Source organism: Myodes glareolus, chromosome 8, assembly GCF_982192425.1.
Source record: "Myodes glareolus chromosome 8, mMyoGla1.1, whole genome shotgun sequence".
NCBI classification, from domain to species: Eukaryota; Metazoa; Chordata; class Mammalia; order Rodentia; family Cricetidae; genus Myodes; species Myodes glareolus.
Window position 1 is genome coordinate 15,114,393 of NC_142033.1, and position 21,019 is coordinate 15,135,411.

At 42.7% G+C, this 21,019-nt stretch overlaps 1 protein-coding gene and 1 pseudogene across 2 annotated transcripts in view; one reads left to right on the forward strand and one right to left on the reverse strand.

Moving 5' to 3' along the window:
* Positions 1-7,855: 7,855 nt before the first annotated feature.
* Uso1 (USO1 vesicle transport factor) overlaps positions 7,856-21,019 on the reverse strand; it is a 74,734-nt gene continuing 61,570 nt past the window's right edge. For both annotated transcript variants that reach the window (XM_048425525.3, XM_048425520.3), the window contains 7 exons: positions 17,086-17,224; positions 16,227-16,390; positions 15,069-15,155; positions 12,213-12,311; positions 10,729-10,836; positions 9,363-9,578; positions 7,856-8,862 (listed from right to left, as the gene is read on the reverse strand). In XM_048425525.3, the coding sequence (XP_048281482.3) occupies positions 8,782-8,862; positions 9,363-9,578; positions 10,729-10,836; positions 12,213-12,311; positions 15,069-15,155; positions 16,227-16,390; positions 17,086-17,224 (894 nt within the window). In that variant the 3' untranslated portion in view covers positions 7,856-8,781. The remainder of the gene's footprint in view (positions 8,863-9,362; positions 9,579-10,728; positions 10,837-12,212; positions 12,312-15,068; positions 15,156-16,226; positions 16,391-17,085; positions 17,225-21,019) is intronic.
* Positions 17,684-19,062, forward strand: LOC125394655 (KH domain-containing, RNA-binding, signal transduction-associated protein 1 pseudogene; annotated as a pseudogene).

Consider the following 21,019-nt stretch of genomic DNA (forward strand, 5'->3'; position numbering starts at 1 on the left):
CCCCTCCCAGATGCTAGGATTACAGATTTGCATCTTCACAGTTGACTCAGGAGACATTTCTCTTTGCTCTGTTTTGAGACGGGGGTCTCACTATATGACCTTGGCTGACCTCAAACTCACTAGTAGATTAATCTGGCTTCAAACACCCATCTGCTGAGCACTGTTCTCTGTGTTGACAAGGGACCATGGTGGTCAGCCATGAACACTAGGCAAGACTTGGTGTTGCTGGCTAAATGGTGCTAGACCTTAGGTAGACTTTCCTGTCCTGACAGCCAGTTCACACACACACACACTGTGACTTATTATTAATTATAAATGCTTGGCCGATAGCTTATGCTTGTTTTTAGCTAGCTCTGGTAACTTTAATTGACCCGTTTCTAATAATCTATGTGCTGCCCTGAGGCGTGTTTACTTCATGTACAGACTTTCCATCCTGCTTGCTGCATCTCGCGGCATCTCCTCCGACTCTACCCATCTCCTCAGCATTCTCTCTGCCTGCAAAATCCTGCCTAGACATCAGCCAATCAGTTGTTTATTTACAGTGAGAGCGACACATCTTCGCAGTGCACGGGAGGATTATTCCCCAGCATTCGATCCTCCCTGCTAAACGAGCATGTGGGGAAGTTCACGAGACGAGGAACTGGTGGTTTGAAAGCCACCCGGGGCGAGGAGAGACTTCAGTCAACAGCCATCAAGAAGAAGGCACCTTCAGCTATACACCTATGGAAGAATGAACTCTGCCAGCAGTGAGGGTGCGCTGGGCATACTCTCGCCAGAGCAGCCTGTGGGTGAGATGGCAGCCTGGTTACCACCCTGACTGCAGCCTGGGATGTGAACAGAAGGTTCAGTTAATCTGTGCCCTGGCTTCTGCCCCTCAGAAATGGTGAGGTTAACGAACAAGTATTGATTTAAATCATTCAACTTATGGCAAATTTGAACACAGTATAGAGAATTAATACTATAAACTTTTGTTTAGCTCACCTAATTAAAAATTTTATGTGTATGGATGTTGTATCTGTGCTTGTGACGTGTGCACAGTGTACATAGAGGCCAGAGGATGGTATCCAATCCCCTGAGACTAGAGTTAGATGTTTTGAATTGTTATGTGGGTGCTGGGGATTGAACCTGGGCCCCTGAAACAGCAGCCAGTGCTGTTTCATTCAGTCATTCTGCTCCTCACTACTTTTTTAAAAATATTTATTTATTTATTTATTAAGTATACAATATTCTGTCTGCATGTATGCCTGAAGGCCAGAAGAGGGCACCAGACCCTCATTACAGATGGTTGTGAGCCACCATGTGGTTGCTGGGAATTGAACTCAGGACCTTTGGAAGAGCAGGCAGTGCTCTTAACCTCTGAGCCATCTCTCCAGTCCCCTCCTCACTACTTTTATATACTCTATCCTTTTAGCTGTAGAATGGTTTCCTGGTTTTCCTCTCTCTCTCTCTCTCTCTCTCTCTCCCTGTCTCTCCACAGAAACTACCTTGCCTCTCGGGAACATGAAATGCCAGACAGGCCAAAGAGCCTCGCTGCAAAGAGCAGAGTGCCAGATGTCAAGCTTTCCCAAACCCACTGCGTGCCAGAGTAATACATTTATCTAATAAGTCTAGAAATAAAAGTCCAGAGCTGGAAATGGCCAGCAAAGCAAGGGTCTGCCTGTGTTCACATCCTCATGGGTGCCCCACCTGTATTTGTAGACGTAACGTATAATCACAGCGAAGACCCGTGTGGATTTTAGGTTTAAAACTAAAACTATCCACACGTGCCTACAATGGAAATGGGGAAAATTTTCCTAGCAAATGGCTGATTTGCTAGGAAGGAAGGGAAAACCCTTCTTAAGATAGACAACGTATCCACAAGCAGTGACAAGTCACATCGTTTTCATTTGGGAGCCATACAGAAATGTGACGTTCCTAATAAGAGAAAGGATCACCTCTCATCAGAAGTGTCAGCACTAACCCATAAGAAATGGGGGCGTCTTGCTAAAATAATTCACATTATAAAACACGTGACACAATGGAATTTTAAGCAGCATCTTCGTTGGACACTTAGCTTCTAACTGGTTGGCGGAGCAGATTTCACTAAAAGCACATTTAATTAGATTAAAATAGTCAGCTCCTAGATTCTACCCCTAGTACCCCCAAATGGAAACTCTTCATCCATAAAAATAAAGTAGTCATTAAATGTTTCAGAAAGAGTTACATTTTCACTTTCCAAAATTGCAGGGGGCAATCAACTCAGATCTGTTTTCTGGTTTTCCTCTCAATTCTGATGCTCGGATTTGTTCTGGGGTATTATTCATTCAATATTCTGAAGCTCAGCTAATCTCCAAAGCCTGAATTTCTCTGGCTCAGTTCTTGGTTGCTGTGTCTCCACCCTCCCTAAAAGAGCTAATGCTGCCATGTGGATTTAAAGTCCACTTACCCACTATTTTTCTGGCTCCAGGAAGCCCAAACTTTCACATCTATTTCCCTGATGAACACACATATGAAAGTATGCACGTGAATCTCGGGTTCAGTAAGTCCACAGGAAACATAACCCTGGATCACTTGCTCCTCTCATCTTGAACTCTGCAACCATATTGCCCTTTCTAGGAACTGGTCTTGATGTTTTTTCCCTTCCTCCTCTATTCCCTGGGTATTTACAGTTTGAGTCCTATTAGTCCCACCCTCAGAATGCACCTCCATTCATACCGCTGTAGAAACCTTTACGCCTTCAATATAATGTGGACCATGGCAATAACTTCTTACATGATCTCTTGACTTCCTTCACAACTCTGCCCCCAGACAATTCCCAAAAGAGGAGAGATGTAATCCGTGGACAGCCATATATCTAACCACTCTTGCGGCTTTTCATCCAACTCTGAACAATACGCAGTCTTCTTTCCAAAAGCTACAAAGCACTGACTGTATATTTGTTAATGCTTACTCTAAAATGTATGTTAAACACAGAACTTTGTCTTTCCCTCCGCCACATCCTCGGTGCTTAGACCTGAATAAACCAGTAGGTTTTGCTTTACTAGTGAAGATTAGTTCCGAGGAGTATTACAAGGTCTGTCCCAGTCAGTGTTGTCTTCCTGTGAAGAGTCAGCACAGGTTTAGTCCGTTTCCCTCATGGCAGGGAGCATGGCAGCACACAGGCAGTCATGGTAGCTGGAAGTTCTACATCCGAATCCAAAGGCACTGGCAAACCAAAGCCCATCTCAGTGACACACTTCCTCCAACAAGGTCACAGCTCCAAAGACCTCTCAAGTAGTGCTGCTGCCTGGTGACCAAGCATTCAAGTATATGAGCCTATGGTAGTCATTTCTATTCAAACTACCACAAGGCTCTAGTTGCAACAAAATGACACAATTTGTTCTCCTATCAGCATGATTCCAGATAAGCAACAACCCATTAACTTGTGAGCTGGGACTCTGGACAGCACCTCGTTGAGAATAAAGACAGTTTCAGCAATCGGACTGCCAACATTCCAGAGAGTGTCAACATCACTCTGAAGGGTCAGTCGTTGTGAAGGGCTCGGTCGGGTCCCACTGTTGTGGAATAATCTTCTGTACACTATGATGCGTCACTCTGATTGGTTTAATATAAGGCTGAAAGGCCGATAGCTAGGCAGGATTTCTGGGCAGAGAGGATGCTGGGAAGCGGGTGATGCCAGAAGACACAGAGCAAGCAGGATGGGAAGTACAGAGAGGAGGAGGTAATAAAGCCGTGAAGCGGGAAGTGAATCAACAGAAATGGGCTAGTTTAAGTTATAAGAGCGAGTTAGAAACAAGGCTAAGGCTGAGCTTTCATAACTAATAAGTCTCTGTGACCTTATTGTGAGCTGGTGCCCCCCCCAACAAAAAAAAATATGACTACATCCCATGTGAGGGGCTTTCAGGGGTTGACAGGGGATGAGGGCATAGTAAGGAACTGGCTACTTTATACCATCCGTAGTTATGGAGAGTGCTTGGTCACAGGTGTCGCGCTGGACTCAGGATGGAAGGGCAGCAGTAGCCTGTGAGAGGCAGGGGTGTGTGCACTCTTCAGGGTGCTCTGCTACATACAGCCATCTCCTTTTTTAGGACAGATGACTGCTTACTTCTCTATCAGAAGTCTGTGCCCACTAGGGAACTGCTCGAGTTATCCCTGTCCTCAGGACAAATGGTAGAAACTAGCACCAGCCTTTGCTCTCCTGGCCTTAAGGAAATCCCTCAAGCCCCTTCGATTCATTTTGTATGTCCAGGTGTTCTGCCTGCATTCACATCTGTGCACCACATGTGTGCCTGGTGCCCACGAAGGCCAGAGAGGATGCTGGATACCCTGGAACTAGAGGGAGAGAGCTGTAAGCTGCCATGTGCGTGCCATGAATTGAACTTGGGTCTGCTGGAAAGACAGCACTTAGCCAATCAGCCACCTCCCTAGCTGCCCTTACCCAGCTCCTTCCTGGAACTTGCTATGTAGCACAGCGACCTACAGCTTGTGGCAAGCCCTCCTCCTTAAATCTCTTATATCTAGGAGCTACTGCACCCTGCTAAATCTATTAATACTTCTTCTAAATAATTGCTAGGAATTTCAGTCTGAATGTAAAAATATCCAAACTACCCTCCAGAATCTGACAGTAAACCCCGACTGCTGAAGACGCCCCATACCTGGGTCACAGAACATGGGAGAATCAAGTTGGTTCTGACCTGGAAGCCTCATCTTTCCTGGCTCGTTTTCAGTGCTGGAATGTGTTGTACATATTACTGGAGGAGAAATGTAATCAATTTCACCCAGCTGTGAACTCGGCAAGCTACATAAATGGCCTGGCAAGCTGTGCCCACTGGTACAGCAGTGGCACAAATAAAGGAGTAACCACTTTTTGGTTGAACTTGAGGCTCCAGCAGATGAAACCCATCTATACCTGGCACTGGTATTGGGCCCAGAAGCCCTAGGAGAGGCCCTGCTCCTCTTACCCTCCCAAGTGGACATAGTATTAAACCAACTCCTAATGAGTTAACATTAAACCCCAGAGCAGTGTGTCTCTCAACCCTCATCAGAAAAGCTTCTATTTACAATGATGGAAATTAATACAGAGACCCACACTGGCCAAGGTGCAGAGAAGAGAATCTGGAGCACTCAGCCCTACACGGGACGTTTGTATCACACAACCCCTCTCTAAGGCTCAGAATCATCGCATAAGAGGGAGCAAAAAGACCGCGAAAGCCGGGGGTGTCAAGGAGACAGAATAGCTGAACAGAGAACCTCACAGCAGCTCACAACATATACAAGAGGGTTTGTAAAAGCTCTTGTCAGACAAGATCCCAGCATGGAGAAGAGAGGGGAGCAGTAAGTCCCACTCCTAGCTGAGGAAATAGTGACAACTTTGAGCTCCTGAGAGAGGGAGAGTCAATTTTCCTCAAGGGATAGCTCCCGATAGGCTGATGATCTAGTGAGAGTTCCCCCCCCCCAACAGTCAGGATGATGGTCTAGTGAGAACGCCCCCCCCCCAATAGTCAAGATGATGGTCTAGTGAGAGCCCCCAATAGTCAGGATGATGGTCTAGTGAGAGCCCCCCCCAATAGTCAGTATGATGGTCTAGTGAGAGCCCCCCCCCAATAGTCAGTATGATGGTCTAGTGAGAGCCCCCCCCAATAGTCAGTATGATGGTCTAGTGAGAGCCCCATAGGCAGACTGATAGTCTAGTGAGAGCCCCCCCAATAGTCAGGATGATGGTCTAGTGAGAGCCCCCCCAATAGTCAGGATGATGGTCTAGTGAGAGCCCCCCCTCCAATAGTCAGGATGATGGTCTAGTGAGAGCCCCATAGGCAGGCTGATGGTCTAGTCCTGGACTTGGTGAGTGGAAAAGTTGGCTAGGTAGAGAAGGAGCTGTGGATCTTGATGGAGTTAGGGGAGGTAGGTAAATATGAACAAAACACATTGTACAGAATTCTCAAGGAACAATTAAAAATGAGAAGGGGGAAAAACCCTGCCATTGGCCATATGCCAGAGGAACAGTGAGTTGAAGTTCCAGGTGTCAGCCAGCAGAAGGGAATCCTGTGATGAGCCAATCTCGTTTAGGCAAGGCCACGGGACTAGAGACCCCAGGATGTCTTTTGCTTCTGCTGCTGTTTCTCTGGTATGCTGCATGGTGTGAGTGGACATGGATCTCCACTGCCTGTAATATAGTGTTTATCTCTTGGAATCCTGTTCTACTGGGATTTTTACCTGTGGATTGCCAAGAAGATGGCCCCTCCCTAAGTTGTACTGTTTAATTTGATAACAATACTGATAGCTTATACAGACTTTTAATGAATAAAAATAAATACAAGGATATGTTTCCCAGCCAGGGTCTGTGAGTCTCACCTAAGGAATCGCATGGATTGTCACTCAAGATAATGACTAACAATTGAGTCCCAGTAGCCCAGCTAATTTAAATTCTTTTAACCTTAATGTCAGATGTGTTCGGTTTGGAGTGCATCACAGCTAAAACAAAGTTGTGAAAATAACGAGTTAGACTAAGATGTTTTTGTTGAACAACTCTTAGGTGAAAAACCCAAGAAGACAATCTAAAATTTCAGACAGGCACACAGTTGAGTGCAGAACTCTTTAAGGTCAGGGAACAAGAACAAAGCAGCCCAATTATTACTGGCTGACGTGCTCTCCTTGCTAGGTTTGGTTGATGACCGAAGGTGATGATCAATTCCTTATACCCATTTCTGTTCTCAATTTCCTGATGTAAAAAAACTATTAATGAATGAATATGCACCCTAAAGACTTAAAGTAGAGTTGAGTGATTCTTTTCCACATATAAAAGTTTAGGTTTGTGATTTCTTTACGATTCCTTCTAAGATTACCTTTTAAGATAAGTAATAAAATAATTGGTCCTTTCTTTGTAAGTGCAAAATGCAGCCTGCCAGTAAAGGACCTGACAAGAACACTTTGCTTGTCCACACAGTTAATCTGTAATGAGTTGCTTGGGTATGAATGTATGTGGGTTCTTGGGATAGTTTGTTTTCACCTGTAATATGTAAAATGTTTAATCATCTGAGGGAGATGGAAAACCATGTTTTTACCTATAATCATTCACTTGAGAAACGGAATAGAATCGTTTTGACCCTTGTACTGTCTGGAAGACTCTGTTGGGGTATAAAAGCTGTGAAAAAACATGAGAGAGAGAGAGAGAGAGAGAGAGAGAGAGAGAGAGAGAGAGAGAGAGAGAAGAGAAGAGAATAAAGGAGATCATTAAGAGAATTTGTGTCTTTTCCCCTACCCCCTCAGATAGAAAATTCTAGATTTGTCGATTCCACGAATTCCTATCAATGCCCTGTGTTCCTGGGACACTGGTCCCCAGACAGTAGTAAAAACCCAAACCCCAAACTTCACTCTAAATTGCCTCTTCCACTCTAGCAACTGCTTCCACTAGTCTCTTTCAATTTTACAGAACCCTGGCCACTGGCTCTCATGGTAAGACTGCTCCTGACAGACAGAAGTGTGGCAGTGTGAATGAGAACGGCCCCACAGACGCGTGCATTTGAATGCGTAGTCACCAAGGAGTGGCACTATCAGACAGGATTAGAAGGACTGGGGGGTGGACATGAGAGTGGCCCATGCCAGGCCCAGGGCCTCTCTTGGTCTGGATCAGGATGCAGCTCCATCTGCTGCTTTGGTGTCATGCGTGCTGCCATGCTCCCCGACATGATAACAAAGGACTAAACCCCTCAAATGCTAAGCCGGTCCCCAATTAAATACTTTGCTTTGTAAGAGCTGCCTCGGTTATGATGGCTCTTTACAGCAACAGGATAGTGCCTAAGGCAAGACGTCTCTTTAGCACTTCATTTACTACTTATGAGGAACTAAATACTTCATTAAAATCGAAACATGACAGAGATTAAGTGAACATAATATCTATTTTTATTATGAAAACATTAGACTTTGACACATTGCTTCATTTGCTTTTTAAAAATCTATTATCTGACTTACACCTATTCAGCAAAAATGCCAATAAATTATATAAATCATAGTTTGGGTATTTTTAAAACTAAGAACATGTTTTATGATAATCAAACAATGCTATAAATCCCAGCTGTGTTAACTGCTGACTATCATCTGTTTTCCATCTTCAGCTTAGACAGAAAGAAAAGCAGCCACGTTACTCCACTGTGTAGTTTCTCAGAACAGCTCTCCATGCCCGGGCACAGTCTTTCCTTTCTTCCGAAGGCAGAATGTGGCCCTGTTGGATGGCACTCACTCTAAACTGCCCCATCCTGCTCTTCTGAAAGGCACACTAGGGGTGGGTGGGTGATGGCACACACGACCCCTGAGCCCAGGCTATTTTATCTTTAAGTAGAGTCCTTTCTTTACAAGGAAATAATAAGGTGAGAACTCAAATGCTGATTTAGAAATAGTTGGTTCCCATTCAATACACATTAAATCAAATGTGTTAGGACTGAAGTCACAGATTCTGAAAAGCAACCAGTGAACCAATAAGGCCAACTGCATTGCCACCATGCCTAATGAACCAATAAGGCTGACTACATCACCACCACACACCTTCAAATGGTCTATTTTTGGAGCTTGATGCTCTTTGCAGATTATATTTTGGGAGAGTTCAGATGAACATAAATAAAACTTCCACATGAAGTTAGAGTTTTAAAGTTTCCCACATGGGAGGCAATATTAAAAAACAAACAATAATTTTATTAGTGAATTCTTTCTGCCTGGTTCTAAATTTTTTTGTGGAGGCGGCAAACCAAAGCACTGTCTTAAGACTTGTTCAAAGTAATGACATAATCTTTATCACTCCTAGGGTTTAAGCTAGATGTCCTGGTCCTTGTCACCATCATCAGTTTCATCGTCATCATCATCTTGATCTCCAGATTCATCTTCTTCTTCAACCTAAGGGGAAAATACAGATTTGTTCAATATACACACATAATAATACATACAAATAAATATGTGCCTGTTTAACACATATTAATTACTAATATTACTAATCTGTCATAGTAGATCAGATTTCCTTGACTTCATAATGCTCAGGCTCCCTGACATTTTTAACATGAATGGGTAATGCTAGTCAGTTAACTTTCACAATAAATGGTCACACTTTCCTGTCTGAGTCTGAACCCACTGTGGTGAAATAATGATCACAGAACCCACCCCTGATTGTGGTCGAGGAGCAATAAAATTAACTATTTTCTAGGCTCAAGGTCTTCAAATACTGCAAAGAGAATTTGATTTTTCTCAGACCAACTCACTGAACAGTGAGAAAAACAGGTAATACTGTGTTCAACCCCACATTGCTAAGGCTAACATAGGACACAACTTTCCCATGAAGCATTAAACTTAGGAACACACTTTACAAACACAGAACCCTTGTGGAAATATTTCAGGCTTACTGGATGACCGAGGATCTTGAGTTTACTCTTCAGTGACAGAATTTTCTGATCCTGATCGGCCAACAGTACCAAGAGATCATCTTGTTCTTTCTTAGAATCTGTCACTTCTATGCCTAACTTGTCTTTCTCCATTTGCAGAATGGCGATGGTGCTGTTAGATGAATCCAGTTGCATTTTAATGGCAGTTTTCTCCTCAGACAGAGCTTTAATTTCACTCTAGAAGAACAGTGACAAGCAGTGATCTAAAGTCAATATTCACTTCCAAAGCTCACAGTAATTTCTATCAGTGACAAATCATCGTGGGCGATGGTTTAGGTGGGTCTGCCTGGAGCTGCCATGCTCTGATCTGCTAACGTTTGGCGACCTCACATTCCGGTCGCCACGCTGTGAGGAGCCTTTGCACTCCCAGCTGCTATGGACTGAGACATGTGAACCATGACCCAAGATGACCCTCAGCCTCTCAGAGTTCTTCTCTCAGGATGTTTGCTCACAGGAAGGTAAAGGTAACTAGCATGTGACAACTGATCAACCTGAAGCTTGGTGTGGGAACTGAAGGTACTTAAGTTTAAAACATACAGTCAGGGAATCTGCCAGCCTACTTAGCAAAGAAAGCCCCAATGAACAAAGTAGAACGTCCAAACCTTAGCCATCCTTGCCCAAACCCTGAGATAACATTGTACAGAAGCTGGCTGGCACCAGAATTAGAACTCAAAACTCAAGTCCCATTTCATTCTGAGAATTAAATGGAAAGAATAGTTTCAAATAAAATCACAACATAAATAACTTAAATACAATCCAAAGAGTCTATTTCATCTTTCTCTTTCAAGATTTATGAATGTGCCGATTCTTTCCTCATGTTACCTACTCTGACATGTCTGCCAGCATTTCTCAGCCCTACGGAAGTCTGTATGTCATTCTGTTTTCTGAGGCAGTCTCATTGTGCATGCCTGGCTGGCCCGGAACTCATGGCCCTCTGCCTCAGTACTAAGTAAGGATTAAGGCTGTGCACCAACATGTCTGGCTATATGTGGTTTTAGTATTACCCAAATTTGCTGCCTTCATTTTGGTGTGACTAAACACTGATGTTGGTGAGAAAACCTGCTAGGTGGTGGCAGCACACACCTTTCAATCCCAGCACTTGGGAAAGAGGCAGGTGAATCTCTGCTTTCAAGGGCAGTCTTGTCACTGAGAGAGTTCCAGGACAGTCAGGGTTACAGAGAAACCACAGCCTGGAAAGCAAGACAAAACCCTAGTTTCCAGTTTTCTTTCTAAGGCTAAGAGGTTCAGACATGAAATGAAATAGCCAGGTTTTCCAGAATTTATTTCATATTATGTATGGTTAAGTAGCAGTTTTACCCAAACCAACCTTTAATTCTTTCGTCTCCTGCAGCAAGGCAGACAGTCTTCCTTCTACATCAGTAGTTTTAGCAGTGGCCACATTCTCATTCTCTCCCTCAACAGGGGCTGATTTTGCCTGAAAACACAAGTTTGAAAAAAAAGTCTTTTTAAACTACAAAAGATACAAATTCTGTGTGTACATTTTCTTGCTGTTTTGAAGTTTTATTTCAAATGACAGAAAGCAAAACTCGTGTTTTTATATGAAAGCAATGAAATGGTCTGTGACAGACAAGCTGTCCCACCGTGATGGCATTACACCCAATCAGAGAACAGGAAGGACAGTGTCAAGGTCAGTCCACAAAACACTAGGATCAGGGCTCAGCCTGACTCTTTACCTCTTAACATCCCTGGCTAAGTCCACAACTGTCACCCCAGGTGTTAAACTCACCCAAATGCCATTAGCTGGTGATATACAAGCATTTTAAATGTTATATGAACCAAGACATTTTAGTGCCCATCTTTTCTCCATAAATACCAGGGAGTGGGTACTGACTAAAAAAATGCCTAGAAATGGGAAAGTGGCTTTGGGACAGGGTAATGGATGGGATTGTGGATGCACATCAGACAAAGCCTAAGTCACTTCCAAGAAACTGTTGATAGAAATACGAACAGTAAAGGCAATTATGCAAAGGATTTATTATTTTTAGCTTTGTGCACATACATTAGAGGTTGTTAGCAGAAGTGTAAAAGCTAAATGTGCTTCTGGTGACGTCACAGAGAGAAACGGAAAGCAAGTTATTGAGAATTAGAGGAAAGATAATCCCTGTTATGAGCAGCAAAGAACCTGGCAGGATTGTGGCCTAGTATTTTGGGAGAATGGAGATCAATTGACCGTTCAGTCTGTTGGTGTACATATCTGTGTTGGAATGTGTCCTGAACACTGCCCCAGCTGGGATCTAACTCAGCCATCATTATGCCGGGCACATGTGAGTAACTGAAACTGACACGTACACAGCTGGCACCCTAAACGAAGGACCACTGTGCAGTCCAGTGTCTTTGCAGCTTACAGGAGAATGTAATGTAAGAGAAGAGAGAAATTACAAATGATCATGTAAAAATGAAAACTTGGAATTTTCAGACTACCCAGATTGCAAAATATGAGAAAATATGTTCTGGAGAAAGGACGGGGTGGGGGAGTTAGGATCGCCTTTAAATAAGTGATTACACGTGTGGGTGCAATCAACCCACTCGGCAGACACCGGAGATACTTGTGGGGGTACCCCACAGACATGAGGCACTTGTGGGGGCTTTGTTGGGTGTTGGTTTGACTCTGGTGAAGTGCATGGGATTCTGATAATTTTATAGCAGTAGGGAAGCTGTCAGCTTGGATGAACAGTGATGGAAATGGATGTTATACCAATAAAATAAACCATTCACTAACTTAATGAATCTGTACAGTAATAAAAAGGAAACAAAAAAAGAAAGAGAGGAAGAGAGACAGAGACGACTCACCAAGGCTTCTGCTCTCTGTAGAAGCTCACGGTTTTCTGCCTGGAGTCTGGTGATCTCCAGAGACTGTGAGTTTAACTGGGACTTCAGCGCTGTCAGTTCCTGAGAATAAGAGCAGAGTTGTGACAAAACAGAAAATGTCCATTTACAGGGAAAATTCTTCCTTGACCCTATCCTCAAGAAATGATGATGTCCAAGTTTTAAAATTTAATTCTAGAGAGCTACTCTTTATGTTAGGTTAAAGATGGAAAATGAAACACATTTGTTTATCTCTGTTGCCTTTTGAGACCCTGTATGTTCTCCCCATGCTACCCCCCCCCCAAAGAAAATCATAAAGGGAGGAACAAGGGAAGAAAGGAAATCAGACAGGTAGGTGGGCATAAGAACACAAAATGAGCCTGGAGAATTTCAGAAGGAAACACACTGGGAAACTTGAAGGTTAGCCTGACCACAGAGAAAGCAAAGTTGGTCCCTGATTTACAAGGAATCTGTCATCTCCTGGTGCCCTTAAATGTCTTAAGAACAGTGAAAATGGGGCTTAAACACTGAGGGCTGGTTCAAAGTCTATTCAAGAGAGAGCCACCAGACCACTGCCAGTGCTCATGTGTCTCACTACTCCTGGCTGAAGCCTACAGACTTGGTATTTGCAACTGCAGAGAGAGCTGGACAGCTCTAGGTTAAGGGCAACAAAACATGATAGCAGCAGTGCTACCATGAAAATGAGGCAAGAAATTAGAGTTTATGTTGTTTAACTTTCTAATGTTTATTGCCCTCCTCCACCCAAGTACAATGCTAGAGAAGCAATTAAAATGGTAGCTCCCATGCAGTGGTGCTCTGTGCCCCTCAGGACTTCAGGCAGAGTCGGGAGATGTGTCTGCTGTTGAGCTACAGTACGTGACTAGTGATCGTCCTGTTCTGCCTCCTATGCCTATTGTGTACACACACACCTCTTCTGTAATTGCTTCCTATTCCCAATTATCAAAATAATATGCATACAGTGATATTATGGATTGTTTTCATGTGTACATGGTGTGAGTGTGTGTGTGTGTGGGGGGAGAGAATGCCGCCTTTGGGGCCTGTGTGGAGGCCAGAGGCACTGGGTATCCTCCTCTTGGTCTCCATTTATTTTCTGACAGTCTCTCACTGAACCTGGAGCATGCTGTTTTGTGTTTTGGCTAGACTGGCCATCCCCCAGCTAGGATTTCCCTGTCCTACAAGCACGTGACACCATGCCTGCTTTTCTCTTAAGTGGGTGCCGGGGATTCAAACTCAAGTTCTCATGCTTGTGTAGCAAACATTTTTACCTACTGACTCATCTCCCCTGTTCCTATGCAGCAGTTTGTGAAATATAATAATTAAAACCCTATGTTGCTAAGCTGGGCAGTGGTGACACATGCCTTTAATCCCAGCACTCGGTAAGCAGAGGCAGGTGGATCTCTGAGTTTGAGGCCAGTCTGGTCCACAAGAGTTAGGTCCAGAACAGGCTTGAGGGCTACATCAAAACCCTGTCTCGAATCCCCCCCAAAACAAAACAAACAAACAAACAAACAAAAAACAAAACAAAAAACCACCCCCAACAAAAATCCCTATGTTGCTATAAAACCCTATACAGCCATCATTTAAAAAATTGTATATTTGCTGGGCATGATGGTACACACCTTTAATTCCAGCACTTGGGAGGAAAAGGCAGGAGGATCTCTGTGAGCTTAAGGCCAGCCTGGTCTAAATAGTAAGCTATAGAACAGCCATGGCTATATAGAGAGACCCTGCCTTAAAACAACAACTAAACCCAAAAGCCACTACACACACATACTTATGTATGCAGGCACGCATACACTTACAAAGGAAAACTAGGGAAAGTGAAAACACTAAAAGGCAATTAAAAAAGTATTCTATCAAAGTTTCATTGGGAAGCATAACTAAACATTTTATTTGGAATTTCCAAAGTAAAGTGACATATTAATAACTTAATTTGTTCTAAATTAATATTTTAGTATTGGCAAACTCAGCAAAACCAAAATAGTACATTTACCTTGCCTACACAAGCAATATTGTGAACAAATGCTAGAGACCTAAAGACTGTAAAGGACAACTGATTTGAAAATACTCGGACCTTTAGATAAGGTCCGAGTAATTGGAGAGGTGGCTCAGTAGCTGAGAGCACTTGCTGTTCTTGCAGAGCATTTGAGATTGACTCCCAGCACCCACATTGCAGCTCCAGTTCCAGGGGATTGGATGCTCTCTTTGGGACTCTGTGAACACTGCATGTATGTGGCACACATATGTTCACGCTCATGCATTTATGCAGGCAAAACATTGGTGCACATAACGTAAGCTCTGAGAAGTGTGAGATGCTGGTGATGTAAGGCACCTCAAGTCACCCCTCTCAGGCAGCACGGCAGCATAGCTTGACTTCTGGTCATTTCTCTTTCCAAATAAGCAAGCATTCCTTTATATCACAGAAAGAAAGAAGAACAGAAAAGAGGGAGCAAAAAAGGAAACTCAGGAGAGAAGCTGGGTTAGCCATATGACTCAGTAGCTGACTTCCTAAAACCAAGCCTAGGACCCTTGTGGTAGAGGGAGAGAACCAACTCCTTCAAGCTGTCCTGACTTCCAGATGTGCATGTGCACACATTTACAGCACAAAATAAATAAATGTAAGAAATTTAAAACCAACCAATAAAAGACGAAACAACATTATTGTCAAGGTAAACATGCCTTCTAGATCTTCAAAGCTGTCTTAATTACCAAATTTTATTACTCCTGGCAATGGAGTTCTAGAACAACACAGCTGCCGGGTTTTACTCTACTGGAACTGAAAGAAGACAAAACAGAACTGGGCTCAAACTAGAAAATTACCTGTTTTAATTCTACGATTTGCTCGGAATCTCTGGGTGAAGCTGCTGCTGACGCCTGTTCATTCCCAGCAGACACTTGCGAAGATTTCTACAATTAGCAGAGGAACAAACTGTGAAGTAAGTCATCTAGAGAGAAAGGAAAGCCAAAGCAGAAGGACACACACAGCAAGTCTTACAGAAGCTCACCAAAAGATTTCACATGAAGATTTTAATTTTTTTATTTAAGATTCTATTTCAACACAGCGCTTGCTGACTGTCTGTAGCTTCCCTCAGCTTCAGATGTTACACTTACCCCAAGTGAGTCATTACATCTAAACAAGTACCCGAAGTAGTAAGGGATAAAATCATAAAAACAGATATTTCCTGAAGTACTTCCTCATTAGAAAAAGCTATCTCATTTTAAGTGTGAGAAGTCAGTGAGATGGCTCAGCATGCAAAGGTACTTCTCATCGAGCCTGAAAATAAGACTTTGACTCCTGAGACCTACACAGCCAAAGAAGAGAATCAACTCCTGAAAACTGTCCTTTGACCGCCACTCTGAGGCTTGAGTGCCCTTGCCTGAACAACACACACACACACACACACAGAGTCTCTAAACCACACCATCATTTTTAAAGAAATAATCCCCATCACTTAAGAAAGAAAGAAAAAAAGCAAGCCTTTAATCCTAGCAGAAGTAGTGGGTTCTGCCTGATCTAGACAGCAAGCCCCAGGGAAACCAGGGCTGCACAGAGAGACGCTGGCTCAAGAGAAAACCATTTCTCTAAAGTAAAGGAGCTTGTGCAGTGGTGCTCATCTTTAACCCAGCACTCAGGAGGCAGAGGCAGGGAGACCTCTGTGAGCTCAAGGCCAACATGGTCTACACAGTGAGTTTAGAAGCATCACGCCAGCCTTGGAGACACACATCTGTGATTCCAGCCCTTGGAAGGTGAAGGCAGGAAGGTCAGGAATTCAAGATCACCTGTGATGGCTGAGACTGTGAAAGTAAGAACAGGGCTCGGGATGGTGGTACATAATTTTCAACCTAGCTCTCAAGACACCTGTGATTTCCACAGTGAGCTCTGTCTCAAAACAAAACAAACACATAAACCCAAAAGCAAACAAGATGATGAGAATTACTCTTGATCTTATTTACATCTCTTTTTCAACATCTACTCACCAAATTTTCTATCAAAGAGTCCTTTTCAGCTAGCTGGCTTTGCAAGAGCCCCTGCTGACTTTTTAGCTCTTCCACCTCTTCCCTCAGCCGACTGATTTCTTCTGGCTGGATGCCATTCACCTGAGCCCCATCACCGTGGGAACCTTGATGGTGATTGTCTTTTCCTGTTAAACACGCACAACACTGAAAGCTGCTATCAAACAAGCTTTCCGTCTTTGGGACTACAAGACTGTAATATAAGATCACACAAGACTCCAGTGGATGTCTTTTTAGCCCAGGAAACCAGCAGGGTGATCACAGGGGTGCTTCCCTCTTGCCAAGTAAAGGAGGGTTTACGAGGTCAGGTCCAGACCCTAGCAGCACCCAAATGCCCATGTATAGCCACAGACAATAGCGACTTATACGAAAACCACCCTTTGAAAATGAGAGATGTGACTTTTTACCTATCTGCCTGGTACTGAACTAGAACTTTATAGAGAGAGGGTATTTCATTTAGTTTTCAGATGATATCAACAGTGTTTTCAACTTTGGAATTGAAGCACTGAAATACTCTATCAACCAATCTCAAATAGCCTATGCCTTAGGCTCATCTGGGGAGCTTGTAATCATGAGTCAAAACTGTGTCACCAGGGTCAACAGTCACTGGGTCAGACAATCAAGCAGGAAGCTAAAGACTGGACTTCAAACTGAAAAGATCTGGTCTTAGTTATCGAGACTGGATCTCTCTGTCTTTAAGGGTCTTTCTGTATTAAGTTCTAACTTCAGTGTTCATCACCGTGGTTATGGTTCAGGAACAACAGGTCCACAGAGACTCTATCTGTCCAGCTGAGAACAGAGTGACCTGGACACCTTCACTCACCAAGCTGGACTTTAAGGAGATTATACTGATCCTTGTGCTGCTGAATCTGAGACGCCTGCTGTGTGACTGCAGTCTGAAGCTGTTCGTTTTGACATTTCAAAGTAGAAACTTGCTGCTTCAATTCTTCCAGCTGTAGGTCCTGTGAAACAAAATATAATCAGATATTCTCATTTCATACTAATTAACACTATGCACACAAATAAAATATACAGGCTTTTTAAGAAAAAAGATCAGTATGTTAAAACACCCAATGTTTCCAAAATCAATTAATCATTAAGCATTAGGACTTGAATATAAGTGCAAAGCCAGAGGTTTCGAGCATCATCCAGAGGTTTCAAGCAAGACTCCACTGGGGAGACCATGGCACAGCCTGCAATTTCACCGCTAGTATCTAAGAAAACCAAATGGAAAAAACAAAAAACCAAAGCGCTCTCTCGCTGGGTCGCCTTCAGTAGCTCTCGCGCCCGCTTTTCCATCTCAGTCAACTGCCTCAGCATTGCATCGCTTCCTCCCTCGCGTGCCACACATTCTCCCCATGCAGCGCAAGAACACCCCAGATGCGCACGCGCACGATTCGGTCCTCAGGCCTCAACGGCTCCATGGACCCTTCAGGTGTCACCCCTCGGTGTGTCAGACCCCGACTTGGCCATCACTACCGCCACACCGGTCAATGGTCCGGAGAGGCAGAGGTGGACCTAGAGGGGGAGTACGGGCCTTGCCCGCCACGTCGCTGCTACCTCCCTCAGCCACGGGTCCCAAAGTGACTAGTCCAGTCGGTTCCGCACCTGTCAGCCACAGTTGCGGCCAAGGGCCAAGATGGAGCCCCAAGATGGGGCTGGAGAGTAAGTACCTGCCTGAACTCATGGCTGAGGACTCCCTCGACCTGTCTTTCACTCACACCATGCAGTTCTTGTCCATAGAAATTGAGAAGATTCAGAAGGGAGAGTCAAAAAGAAATGACAAGGAGAATTATTTGGATTTGTTTTCTCATAAGAACATGAAACTGAAAGAACGGGTACTGATACTTGTCAAGCAGGATCCAAAGTTCAATTTTGTGGGGAAGATTCTTGGACCACAAGGAAATACAATCAAAAGACTTCAGAAAGAGGTTGGTGCAAAGATCTCTGTTCAATGAGAGACAAAGCCAAGGAAGAAGAGCTTCACAAGGACAGACACCCCAAATATGCCCATTTAAATATGGATCTGCATGTCTTCATTGAAGTCTTTGGGTCCCCCTGTGAGGCTTATTGCTCTTATGGCCCATGCCATGGAGGAAGTCAAGTAATTTCTAGTACCAGATACAATGAATGATATCTGCCAGGAGCAGTTTCTAGAACTCTTACTTGAATGGAGTTCCTGAACCCTCTCGTGGCCGTGGGGTACCTGTGAGAGAACAAGAAGCTGCCCCGCCTCTTCCACCTGTTCCCAAAGGCCGTGGTATTGAGCCACCTCGAGGGGCTTTGGTTCAAGAGTCCTCAGTGAGAGGTGCCCAACAGCACGAGCTCAGACAGCAGGCACCCAGAGAATACCTTTACTTCCAGCACCCACACCAGAAACCTAGGAAGACTGTGGAGATATGATACATACACAGAACAGAGTGATGAAGGATAGGAAGGCTATTACAGCCAAGAGCCAAGGGGAGTCAGAATAGTATGGGTATGGACATGGGGAGCCTCAAGATTCTTATGAAGCTTATGGACAAGATGACTGGAATGGGACCAGGCCATCACTGAAGGACCCCCAGGTAGGCCAGTGAAGGGATGGATCATTCAGAGAACACCCATATGAATGTTATTAAAAACAAAGAGGAGGGGAAAACATCACTTATGAGCAAAGTTGTTACTGATTTCTTGTATTTCAGGATTTCTATTGCTTTACCCACAACAGACAAGTAACTGTCTAAGCATTTTTCTTCCTGGTCCCATTGACTCTGCATTCTGGCTTCTGTATGTAGTATTTTAAAATGAATTAAAACAGATTTAGGATATCAAATTAATTTTTAAGTGTGTAGATGCTTTTTTCTTTGTTGTTTAAATATAAACAGTGTACCTTTTATAATAAAAAAAAGTTGAGTAAAAACACACACATACAAACATGTTAGTTTCAAAAGTGGCATTGCTTGCTTAAAGGTTCTGAAGCAAAGGCTTGTTAACATTTCCTTAGTTTTGATTTGAGGTACCCTGTAAAGTCATAGTTGCAGAATCCCAAACTAGGCTACATTTCAAAATTCAGGGCTGCTTAAGATGTAAAAATCACAATGTTAACGGCAGTAGGTGCCACCATATAAAAGTGAGTTCAGGTGTCTCTAAAAGTGTTTCCTTTAAAAGCACATGGTGCTTGAATCTTAAGGTTAAATTTTAATACGAAAGATTCCCATGAAATAAATAGTTGATACAATTTTTAACGTTAACTGACTTAAAACAACAACAAAATTAGGTTTGTAAAACTGACATTTTCATTATGTGGGTTTTGAAACCTAGCCCCAGACATAAAGTGTTGAGAGATACTTAGTGGGGGGGGGCGGAGTTTGACTAAGAATGATGGGGGAGAGGAGCTGACCACCTAAATGGAATTTGATGTAGTACCTTTTAGCCACAATCTTTTCAGATTATCAATAGTACTGATAATCAAATTTTCAGTATTTAAAATGTCAGAGGATTTTGTTTATCTGAGATTCTGCACTTCATGAAAAACTCACATGCACACTGGGGCCAAACGCTGATGATGTGCATTAAACTGATTATTGCCAATTTTGAGCTGTTCCCAACGAAGTCAAGTATGTCTCAACACTAGCATGATATAAAAGGCACACTGCAGCTGAATGAAAATGGAATCGAAATTCACTTTGTACATAAGTTAAAGTCCTAATGGATTTGTACTGTCCTCCCATTTTGTTCTCAGAAGATTAAATGCTACATGTGTTAAGTCTGCCTAAATAGAGAGTTTAAACTTATGTCAAAATGCCTGCAACAGTTTGTTAATAAAGTTTAGTACTTTTTTAATAAAAACAAAAACTCATTTTGAGGTCATAAACTGGGTAAGAAATGTATACCAAACTACTTAAGAAACTTAGCAAATGAAGATATACATACACACCTATATTATTTACTTGATGATGTATGTGTGAGTGTATGTATATGGGCACATGTGAGGAAGTCAGAGGAGAATGTAAAGAAGGATCCCACACTTCTGGTCTCTTTGGACATCTGCACTCATGTGCACATACCCCCCCCCCACTCATAATTTAAAGTGATAAAAAGAAAAGAAATGGGGCACAAGCAGGTTCGAGCTCATGTTTTCTAAACTTGCCATAGTCAGTTCACATATATTTGTAGAACACTTAGATAACTAATTTTCTATACTTACACTAATTTTCTAGATTTCTAATTCCTAAACATTTATTAAATGTTTAATTAATGTCTAAATTAATTAAATTTATTAATTTAATGTTTATTAAGTCTAGCAGTATTTAAGTGGTGAGAATGTATAAAATGTTAATTTTATAAATAAGTCAGTAATTATGTCAAAAGACTCTTCTCTTTCTAAATCAACTGTATCAGTTCCAAATGTAAGCTATACACCACATTCCAAATATTTATCTTGTATTCTTCCAAAAATATTATATTCATAAACTAAAAATGACTGTATTTGAACTAAGACATAGATTAAAAATCTATGTAACTGGGAAAGTTTGATGACTCAAATTTCAAGCGAAGATTGATTCTAGTTTATTGATTTGGTTGAACACTGAAAGGCTGAGAGCAAACACTAAGCATACAACTATATTATCACTCACAAATTTTCAATCTCAATATATATTGTGAGGAAGAAAAAAAAAACAACATAGAGGTAAGAAGATAAACCTACCCCACATGTGCTGTCACACTTCTTTTAATGACATTGGAATTGTAATGATATTGTAATCTAATTTTCC